General features: G+C 38.3%; 2 protein-coding genes across 3 annotated transcripts; both read left to right on the top strand.

Moving 5' to 3' along the window:
• Positions 1-2278: 2278 nt before the first annotated feature.
• LOC107852126 (uncharacterized protein At4g15545) lies at positions 2279-5238 on the top strand (the record flags this gene model as incomplete). 2 transcript variants are annotated; one of them, XM_047404903.1, is given in 7 exon segments in its annotated part: positions 2279-2335; positions 2571-2613; positions 3110-3202; positions 3335-3589; positions 3971-4013; positions 4796-4874; positions 4962-5238. In XM_047404903.1, coding segments are annotated over 7 exon segments (663 nt in total), but the record flags the coding sequence as incomplete, so codon positions are not given.
• Positions 5239-5389: 151 nt separating this feature from the next.
• On the top strand, positions 5390-10806 carry LOC107852128 (receptor-like cytosolic serine/threonine-protein kinase RBK2). Its single transcript, XM_016697177.2, has 9 exons — positions 5390-6308; positions 7073-7179; positions 7271-7690; positions 8131-8382; positions 8477-8631; positions 8989-9068; positions 9152-9287; positions 9409-9558; positions 10120-10806. The coding sequence occupies exons 1-9, from the start codon at positions 6274-6276 to the stop codon at positions 10237-10239; spliced, it is 1455 nt and encodes a 484-aa protein (XP_016552663.1). The 5' UTR covers positions 5390-6273; the 3' UTR covers positions 10240-10806.
• Positions 10807-11077: the final 271 nt, after the last annotated feature.

Genomic DNA, 11077 nt, shown 5'->3' with positions numbered 1-11077 from the left:
TTTTCCAATGTGGGACAATTGGTTCATAAGAATCGCCTCCGCTTGAGAACCAATGACCTCGTTGGTCACGGCTTAGCCCAGTTGGTCACGGCTGGCACCCCTCTTAGGTCCAGGCCACCACTTGTCCTACATTGGAAAAAATAGAGAAATGCTAAGGGGTTTATAGGCCAAATGAGTTCTCCTACCTATCAGGCTAGTCTTTTGGGTTGGGCTCTCCCGTTTGGTTTATAACATTACTGGCGCACAGGCCACCACTCTGAGTCGTGGCTCCACGTGTGGATCGATCCTTGTTGGTCACGGCTATGCCCAGTTGGTTCCGGCTGGCACCCCTCTCGGGTCCAGGCCACCACTACTGGCACACAGGCCACCACTACGAGACACGGCCCAACGCGTGGCTCCCCACACGTGGATCGTTCCTCGTTGGTCACGGCTGACACCCCTCTTGGGTCCAGGCCAAACGGGAGAGCCCAACCCAAAAGACTAGCCTGATAGGTGGGAGAACCCATTTGGCCTATAAACCCCTTAGCATTTCTATATTTTTTCCAATGTGAGACAATTGGTTCATAAGAATCGCCTCCGCTTGAGAACCAACGACCTCGTTGGTCACGGCTGACACCCCTCTTAAGTGTCCAGGCCACCACTCCTGGCGCACAGGCTACCACTCCGAGTCGTGGATCCATGCGTGGATCGATCCTCGTTGGTCAGGGCTGGCACCCCTCTTGGGTCCAGGCCACCACTACTGGCACACAAGCCACTACTCCGAGTCACGGCCCAACGCGCGGCTCCCCACACGTGGATCGATCCTCGTTGGTCACGGCTGGCACCCCTCTTGGGTCCAGGCCACCACTCTTAGCGCGCAGGACACCACTCCGAGTCACGGCCCAACGCGTGAGACTCTCAATGAAAGCACCAATGTTATAAACCAAACGGGAGAGCCCAACCTAAAAGACTAGTCTAATAGGTGGGAGAACCCATTTGGCTTATAATCCTTTTAACATTTCTCTATTTTTCCAATGTGGGACAATTGGTTCATAACAGTAGAAGTTTTTTTTTTCCCGTTTTGCTATTAGCATCCGATATCAGAAGTCTACTTTATAGTGGCGTGGAGTTTCTTGACCCTTTGACTTAGGATTAGTCAGTTCTATTTGAGTATGGGGCGGGAAAAGGATAAAGTCCTTTGACTTGGGATTAGTCAGTTCTATTTGAGGATGGGGCGGGAAAGTGATAAAGTCCGGATTCATGTCTGTCGTCGGGAAAGCCCATTATGGGGTAATTGAAGAGTTCTTTGATGAAGCAGACTACATTGCCAGGATTGAAATCTGAGCCCTATTGTATAGAAGATAGCTGAAAAACAAGCATTATAATTGTGAGTTTAGGATAAAAATCGCATATTGGCAAAACACAGGAGAGACGTTTATAAGCAGGCCTCTCACCCTGGTGACGCATTTTAAAGCCGTGCCAGTCTAGACCCAAAATGGATAATATCACTAGCGGGCTGGGTTATTGCAATAATAAGTTTTGATAAGAGATTTAAGAGAGTAATGTTAAAGAGGGAGGGGAAGGGGGGGAAGGATAGGAAGACAACATTATTAGGGGTATTTTGTCTAAGACTCTTTAGCTTCATTTTATCCGGGGCTATTTGTGGCTTGTTATGGACCCTGTGGACTGCAGAAAGCTACTACCTGTTATAGAGTATGTAATTGTCAGTTTAGTGATTACCTGATTAAGTACCTCTATAGTTTCCAAAGTCATTTGGTTAGAGTAGTTAGTAGTTACGTTTACATTACATATTGCTATGTCTCAGTCATCCCTTCTGCAAGAACATTAATGCAGTCTATTCATGTAAATTATTCACTTGAATATATAAATGGAGCTTTATTCATAACTATCACCTTAATTCAGTAGTAGTAGCTATTCGTGCCTTATTAGTCCACTATCCAAGTGTTTAATGGCTTAATATTTATTGAGCCAGCGCTTTTGTTTACTCATGTTACATTGCCATTGGACTAGTATTATAGTACAGACGACTACATAACTAGTTGGCTGTTTTCTCTATCTAAGCTGTGTCGTACATGCACATGCATTTATATATATAGTACACGGGTAAGTATCATGTGTTACCTTCTCTGAACTCAACCTTTCACACCCACAATCCACCTATCCCCATAAGGTGCTAGTCTTCTTGACCCGAAATTCTAATATCATGTATAAACAATAAAATTAGGGTATTGTTTTTGGATCTGATTATTCTAAAAGGCTGATCTCTTGAAAATTACAGTTGGAAACCTTCAGAAAGACACTTATGAGATCGCTTAATGAGGAAGAAGACAACCCGGTAAGTCCTTGTATGAAAATTGAAGGATTTCTTCATCTTCCTGCTGTTTATTAACTACGGAACATAGTATTCCTGTAACTAAAATAATGCCTTTGAGGGTATTATACTGTTACATGGAAATGGGCTAAATTTTGCTGTGCTGAAACTTTTAGAGGAACTAGAACACAACCTGCTAATCTTGTACATAGAGGATGCTGTCTCTCATTAATAATCTGTTGCTTTTGGTGTTTGACAGGCTGGAGCTCCAGATATTGCTAAAAATGGACAAAACCGATCAGGTTTATCTTTTTGGTCATTGCTCAATGTTTATTTTCATTATCTGAAATTTGCTCATGTTCAATAAATATCTTTGTGTGAAGGTGTTCTGTTGCCATGTCTAATATGTTCCACAGTTTGCTATGTGAAATATATTTACTAGAGTGGAGTTTCTCCTTAACTCTTGATATAGGAACTTTTCTCTTCGCACGAGGATATAAAGAAGTTGCCTATTAATAATTCTAAGGATTAAAAGGTTTTATTGTTTTGAGAATCCTTTGTGCATCTTTTGTCATATGCAGTCAACAGTCTAATATACTTGATTCATTTCCTCTTTCCTTTTCATTTTCTCTTACCCTATATTTCGGGCCCTTCTTTTTCTATTCGGTAAATTAGGGTAAGAGGAAACGAGCAGCTCTGCCAATTATTTAAAATGGAAGGTATTTTATCTCTGAGCGCTTTAAAGCAACATTTTTAACTTACAAGTTTTACTTAACCAAGCTAGTTTGAATAATTTAGATGAAGATTCTTCCTTGCCACCTGCAAAACCTCCTCAAAGGACCCAGTCAACAGATGGTGGATATTCACGTTCAGAGGATGCCGAGTCAGAAAGTACGCTCGAAAATCCAAATTGTCTGTATTGTGACATTATGGGTTACCTCTGGCTAAGCAACTTTTAATCTACAGAACACTTCACATTATGTAGCTTAATCAGAAACTTTTATCTTTATTCAATGGTTGCAGCTTCTAGGCCTCGAATATCACCAAGTCTCTTGTTAGCATCGCAGACTAGCACCCCACGTTTTACTCCTCCTGGTTCCCCTCCAAGTCTTTCAGCATCTGTGTCTCCTTCAAGGTCGCCAAGACCACTGTCTCCAAGGAGGCATTCTATTTCATTCTCAACGTCAAGAGGCATGTATGATGACAGATCTTCAGTATTTTCTACACCCCATAGCCAGCATGGCTCGATGTCAGGCCTTGAAGCAGGATCGCAAACTGGTTTGTTCTTCTTCTGAAGAGCTCATATTGGGTTCCTTTCTTTGCTCATTTTTGGCATGCATGATTAAATTTTGCGGTGTTTGTTCAGTCTAAAAGTACAACACTCTATCTTCAGCTCAAAGGTTGGTGGGATGAATAAATTTTACTTAATGAAATAAGTTCATCCTAGTTGAGGGCCTATTTTGAGTTGGGTAATGCAAGGGAAAAGGGACAGTTTTGTTACCATGTGTTCTAAGTTCACCAGTCACTACTCTTTTGCACCTATATATAGTGCATGAAGGCATAGGAATGTCTCTACTTGCTCCTTAATTTAACTAAATTAAAGCCTCGTGTGTTTGAGGTCTGACATGAGTATCCCAACTTTTGCATGTACTGTTCCAGCACGAGCTCGAGTGGATGGGAAAGAGTTCTTCCGACAAGTCAGGTAAAGCTATTGCTGCTGCAAGCAAAGTTATTATCTATTTCGTACTGACTGAACCACCACACTTTGTTAGAGAAAGTTCAATCACGTATGTAGGATTGACAAAAAATATATACTTATTTTGCTGTCACAATGTACCCTGAGGGTCTAAAAGAAAGTCCATCTGTAAAATTCACTACAACCTGCTCCACTTAGGGTCATAATGTTATACCTCAATGTTCTTTCTTTTTTTATTTTTGATATGAGACAGTTGCTCTATTTGATGTCATTAACTCAAGATTGAAGCATCTAACTGTATTTGCTTAGCAGAAGAAAATTAATGCATAAGTTGGAGATCTCTTGTACCAAAAATATGGTTTTTATCTATTTCCTCTTTAAATAAGGCTCTCGTAAGATCCTCCTGACACAATAATTGATTAAATTGTATAAGATACTTCTATCACTAAATCTCCTCTCTTTTTCTTTAAATTCTGGAGCTAAATTGCTTCTATCATGTTGGAAGCATTTTTGGTGTTCGCTTTGGAAATCCCTCTTCTTTTTTCTTTTTTGTGTGTGTGTGTGTGTGCGGGGGGGGGTCGCAGAGCTAAAAAATGTACTTCAGTGGAATGACTGAAAAATGTCTTTATTATTAGACCTACTATTGCAAATGTCGGATATTCCATAACTCTGATGATTATCAGTCTTCTCTAACCAGTTTGTGATATATGCTCTGTTTTCATTTTTGTATATCGTAAGAGCTTTTGAGCTTCTATATCATTACCATGGGATGGTTTGTGCATTATCAGGAGTCGGCTATCGTATGAACAGTTTGGTGGTTTTCTAGCAAATGTTAAGGAATTAAACTCGCACAAGCAAACAAAAGAGGTATGCGTTGGCTGACATGATCTTACGACATTAGCTTTCATAAGTTGCTCTTTACAAATATAACAACCTTATTTCTGGACGTGTTAGGAAACTTTGCGGAAAGCAGCTGAAATTTTTGGCCAGGAAAACAAAGACCTTTATACAATCTTTGAAGGGTTGATCTCTCGTAATGCCCAATAAAATGGCCAAAATCATCCTGCATTGGTGCATGTTGAATGTATTTTTACTGTAAAGTGACTGAATAAACTAAATGTGCCAAAAGGTTGTAATTATTGTTTCACTACATTGGAGCTTCTTCTTTTGTTACAGATGTATTTTATTTTAATTTATAGGTTCAAAAAAAAAAAAAAAGATTTTTCATGTACATCTTATTCAACTCAAATATTTTGAGCTTCAAAACAGAGTAGTGCTTCAATTCTCATCAAGTTCTCTTCCTTCCTTTACCCGGTCTTCATTCAGAGTGGCAGATCCAACAATGGTCCCTTTTACCAAGTCTACCAGATAGAAGATGGTAGAGGGCCAACTATCATTGCCTTGCACAAGACGGTGCCCTTTCACTTCGAGTTCTTAGTTTGTTTCTGCAAGAACCTAGCTTGTCATAGTGAATTGTGTATGCATGTCTGCTAAAACATTTGGAATCTACTCTATCAACTTGAAATACAACTATGGTTAAATTCTAAATTTGTCACCGACTTCATTCCACCCTCGGCAGAGGAAGTGAAAGAAAGGGAAGAAAACTAGAAAAGAATGAGAGTAACTGGAATCTGGGAGGAGGAAAAAAGAAATGACATGTAATTAGTAGAAAATGAAGTAAATAGGTTTTCCACCCATTTTCATGTTGGTCAAGGTTTCTCATTAATTTCTCAATTTATAGAAATACCTATGCGTGCATGTATGTGTTGTCATGGTAGTCACAAATGGTATAGACAAAGTTACAAATCTAGAATATAAGTGGTAAGCACAAGCAAATATAAAAGTTACATACAGACACAAAGCAATGTGTTCAGTCGAAATCACAAAATCTATCCTAAATCTGTCTCTGGTAGTGAGTGAATATATACATATTGTCGGATTATATATTTATTTAGATCCACCAAAGTTCCTAAATGGACACACAAATTAATGTATGTACTATATATTAAGAAAGAGGTACATACGTACTATAGTCTATATGCAAGTTTGGTAAATAACGTTTTGGTCCCTAGTAAATATTTTTTACAGGTTCCACAATTTTGGGTATAGGTGCATTGGCATGCAGGTTGACAACATAACCACTATTCCCTCTTTTTTCATTTTCCTCATTTTCTCCTCCTCCTCCTCTCTAAACTTCTTTCTCTCTCTCATTCATTCTGCAATTCTCCCATTTTTTGGCTTTTGGGTTCTTTGATTGTGAGGATCCATGGAAACTATTCTTGAACATTCAGTTTCTCCATGGTATGCATATATTCTCAATCTTTCTTTCTTATGATTATGATGATATTTTCTGTTTATTGCTTCATGATGTTCTCTCTATTGGCGAACTGTACAGCCCTGGCCATTTATTTTGTTTTCTGCATATTATTTCCTGTTTGATTTTTTTCTCTTCCTGGTAAATCTTGTTGTTGCTAATTTGTATTTTTCAACCAGACTAGATAATTGCTTAATGTATGTGTTTGCAACACCACGCCCATAAGGCTCTCTATGTGTATGCGTGCACGCATAGCTATCTATCTATCTATCTACCTTTCTGTTATATGTTATGGGAATTCATATCTGGATCGTTATGTGCATATATAAATATCTTATCAGATAAATCCACCACCTCTCAATTCCCAAATTTGTTGGGCCCTGCTTGCTATATGAGTATTTACATATAGGATTCATTATAGACTTTGACTATTGCTACTTTGATCATCAACCAATCGCAACTTCCCTCCTTTGTATGGATAATTGTCAATATGTGATAAAATTTATGCATGCAATGACAAAGGTAGAAAGACATCAACAATTGTCATATTGGGGTAAAACAAGAAATTAATGATATAGGGGAGTCAAATTTGAATGAAACTGGACAAAATAAATGGTGGAAGTAGCCTTTTCCTTGTTTGTACGCCTGTAGAAGCTTTGGAAATATTTGCTTGATTTTCTGAAACCTAACATCTATGCTTTTAAAGAAATGGTCTTAATTTATATCTCTGGTTTCTCAATTATGTTAACAGTGAGAATACCTGCAATAATGCTGGTGAAGAAGAGTCAGGAGAGGAGCTTTTCAAGATAGGACCCAAGATGCTATTTTGTGCTTCCTCCATTTCTCTCACAGCCGAAGGTGATAATCCTTCGGACACACTAGTTTCGTCATCATATTATCTTGAATTACACGTGTTTATCTCTGCCATATTTTATCATTTTTATGCTAGAGTTTCGAAGTCTAAGCGTGGGGGAAGATCATATGGATGAGGATTCTACTAGAGAAGTTATCAAGGAGGATAAAGTATATGAGGAGTCGATAAGAGAAACTTCTGCTCCAGATCAGACCGAGTCTGAAACAACTACTTCCAAGACCAGCACTTTAGATTCAGATGGTTGGCAAGGATTCATTAAAAGACTAAAGAAAGGGCCGTCCATACAGTTGCATACTTTCCATCCTACCATTCCTTCCCTACCTTCACTACCTTCCATAAAGATTTTATCCAAAAGAAAAAGTAGGAGTGCACGGCGTAGCATGCCAATGCTGCCTGCTCCTACTCTAGATGCTGATTTGCAACATTGCTTTGAAGCTAACTGGAAGAATTTCTCCCTCTCTGAACTTAAGCAAGCTACTGACAACTTTAGCACTGGTAAAGATATTTTAATTTCAGAAATCTTTGTAGCTACATGGCTTGGAGGTAGCTAACTTTATGATTTTTATCTTCATAGTACTCAATTTTCAATGAAGTGTGGCCCAGTGGTTATGAAGTGGGAGTGAGAACCTGAGGTCTCAGGTTTAAGTCCCATCAGAGACAAAAAACACTAATGATTCTTCCCATCTGTCCTAGCCTTGCTGGACAGAGCTACCTAGTATCTGCTGGTGGGAGGTGGCAGGTATCCTGTGGATTTAGTCGAGGTGTGCAAGTTGGCACGGACACCACGGTTATCAAAAAAAAAAAAAAGTACTCAGTTTTCAGCTCTTAGGGGTTTCAGCTGACTGAGCTAGTTTCTTTCTCAAATTTAAAGTGCATATGTTAGTATTGTTCAAGAACCACATTGTGATGCCAATTTTTTTTTTTCATTTTGGAAGATAACTTGATTGGTGAGGGAGGTTATTCTGAAGTATACAAGGGGCTTCTCAAAGACGGCCAACCTGTGGCGGTGAAAAGGATAACCAGAGGATCTCAAGAGGAAATGACGTCTGACTACTTATCTGAGCTAGGAATTTTAGTACATGTTAAGCATCGAAACGTTGCCAATGTAATTGGCTATGGAGTCGAAGGGGGAATGCACCTTGTTCTTCCTTTATCTCCTCATGGGAGCTTAGCTAATATGCTCAGTAGTATGTTCATTAACATTCTTTTTATGAACTGCTGCCGTCTCCAGAACTATTAACAACTAATTAGTTTATTTTATTATGTTTGCAACATTTTCAGGTGACAGAGGTAAATTGACTTGGAACAGAAGGTATAATATTGCTCTAGGCACTGCAACAGGTCTTGCATATCTTCACGAGGGCTGCCAAAGGAGAATTATCCACAGAGATATCAAGGCTGCTAACGTATTGTTGACAGAAGATTTTGAGGGTCAGGTATTTCTTTGAACCAGTCATCATGAGATGAAAATTTGTGTTTGTGGTGTTCCACATTGGCTGACCTGAAATTGACTTCATTTCTGTGATTTCGGAATATCACCTTCCATAATACCTGCATATAATACATATTCTCAATTTGTGTGTTTTATTCTATGCTGCCGACATAAAGTGTTCAAGCTTGGATCTCTCTCATAATTTTAGGGATAAAAATCAATGCAATTTATTTACAGATTATTGATTACATGATTGTGTCTAGAAATATGGAGTCACAAGTTTTATAAGCAAAGTTATAGGGCTTCTGTTTTGTCCACATTTAATTGTAGGTTTTGTTGCTCATCTTTTGGTTTTCTGTAGATTACTGATTTTGGACTTGCAAAATGGCTCCCAGATAAGTGGACTCACCTCACTGTATCGCAGTTTGAAGGAACCTTTGGGTTTGTGGGAACCTAAGCTTTACCAGTTGTAAATATGCAATAAGGATCCTTGTAGTAACTTTCATCTTGCATGTTCATGACAGATACCTCCCTCCTGAGTTCTTTATGCATGGCATTGTGGATGAAAAAACTGATGTGTATGCTTTTGGTGTGTTACTGCTGGAGATTGTTTCTGGACGTCCTGCTTTGGATGAAGCTCATAATAGTGTTGTGATGTGGGTATGTAATTATCTCAACTCTCTTCAATTAGTCAATTGCAAATGTAGTACAATATAATTGCCCTATTGCTCCTACTATCAATCAGATTTGTAGGATAAACTGAAACCAATTAGCTTTACAGGCAAAATCTTTGCTCCTCAACAAGAAAAATAGTGAGATAGTTGATCCATCACTCGGAGATGAATATGACTTAGAACAGCTTAATCAGATTCTTATGGTTGCCTCATTGTGCTTACAGCAATTTTCAACAGATCGGCCTTCAATGATCCAGGCAAGTAAATTGAATTTTAGTCGAGAAATAGCCAATCTTACAATATCATAGTAACAGTATCATTTAATAGAAGGTATAATCTACTGATGAACGTCACAATCACAGAGTTTAAAGCTCCTCTTAATTCTTGCATTCTGCATTCTCAAAACAAAGACAGTTTCTTTTGCTGAAGACAATGTTTAAATGATTAAGAAACTTTACTGGCCGAGGCATCGGCATTCTCCTTGTGTTTTACTCAAAGCCTGATATATTGTACTGCTTTTTTTGGGAACACATGGAGAATAAGCTTGATTACTTTTTCCTCTTGTTCTCACCTAGGCCAATGGCAAGTTTATTTTTGAGAATTATACTACAAATGGTTAGTGTTTTTATCATATAAACACTGCTGGTCAAAAGGAACTTCCTTTTTAGTTTATTGGTCCATCCTTCTGATTTGCAGTACGTAATTGCTTGTTTAGTTTTAGCTTTTATGAAGAATTACTTGGTCTTGTATTTTGTAACATAATATACCATGACAAAGCAAAATACATTGTATTCTTCTTTTTTTATGTTATCATGCAGGTTGAACAGATGTTAGTTGCTGCTCAAGGCATTATACAGAGCAAGAAAAAGTTTCAAAGGTGGCCTCCCCTCAAGCGAAGATGCGCCATGGACCAAGATACGCTGCTTGAATCGCCCTAACCAAAGTTTACAGATAATCCAAACCAGTAAAATCAGGTGGAACTAGAGACATTTTCCTTGTTAGTAGTGAGGATCTTTGATGCGATTGATCACTGATCACTCCATAGTTAATGTATGCACCATGGAGCTTGTATCAATCCAACTGGGACAAGAAATTAAAATAAGAAGAGTAATGCTTCAAGAGTTTCAAGTTTTGACAGTAGCAGCTGCTTTCTTCAATGAAAATGCAGTAAAGTATTCAGCTTCTATGTTGAAGAAGAAAGAGAGGCCAACATATAGGGTGAACATGTAAATTCTTCTCCAGTTTACACCCTTTTTTTAGATACATCTACAAACTTCTGAACTAGCTAGATATTGGAACTAAAGCCAATTGATGCATAGAACTGTGAACTGTAGATATATGTGTGTGTGTAGGTGAATTGTTATATACTAGATTGCATGTATGTAAGCTTGGCATGATTTGACATGCCCAGCAAATAAATATGCATAGTACATTCTTCTATTAGAAAGTGCAGATACTGTCTAATGAGCGGTTTATTTAGCACTATTGAAAGAATTTCAGATGCATATCTTCCTCTTTAATTTACTACATTCTGGTTTTGCTTTTTTCTTGATGTCATTGTCACTAAAAACGGATGATCGAAGATTTATTCATAACTAAGAAACCAATTAAAATGGAAGGTTATTGAAATAAGAGTGAATTCTCAAAATAAAAGGCAAAATCAAGGCTAGATATTATGCACAAAAGAAAAGAAAAAAAAGGGGCAATTGGGAAAGGTTTGAGAGGTTATACACTTTCTTGTTATTGAGATGAAATCGGAACTAAAATAAGCTGAGA

The sequence above is a fragment of the Capsicum annuum genome, unplaced genomic scaffold (genome assembly GCF_002878395.1).
Source record: "Capsicum annuum cultivar UCD-10X-F1 unplaced genomic scaffold, UCD10Xv1.1 ctg70726, whole genome shotgun sequence".
Lineage (NCBI taxonomy): Eukaryota > Viridiplantae > Streptophyta > Magnoliopsida > Solanales > Solanaceae > Capsicum > Capsicum annuum.
The sequence above is the reverse complement of the archived record's forward strand: the minus strand, read 5'-3'. Positions and strand labels throughout refer to the sequence as shown.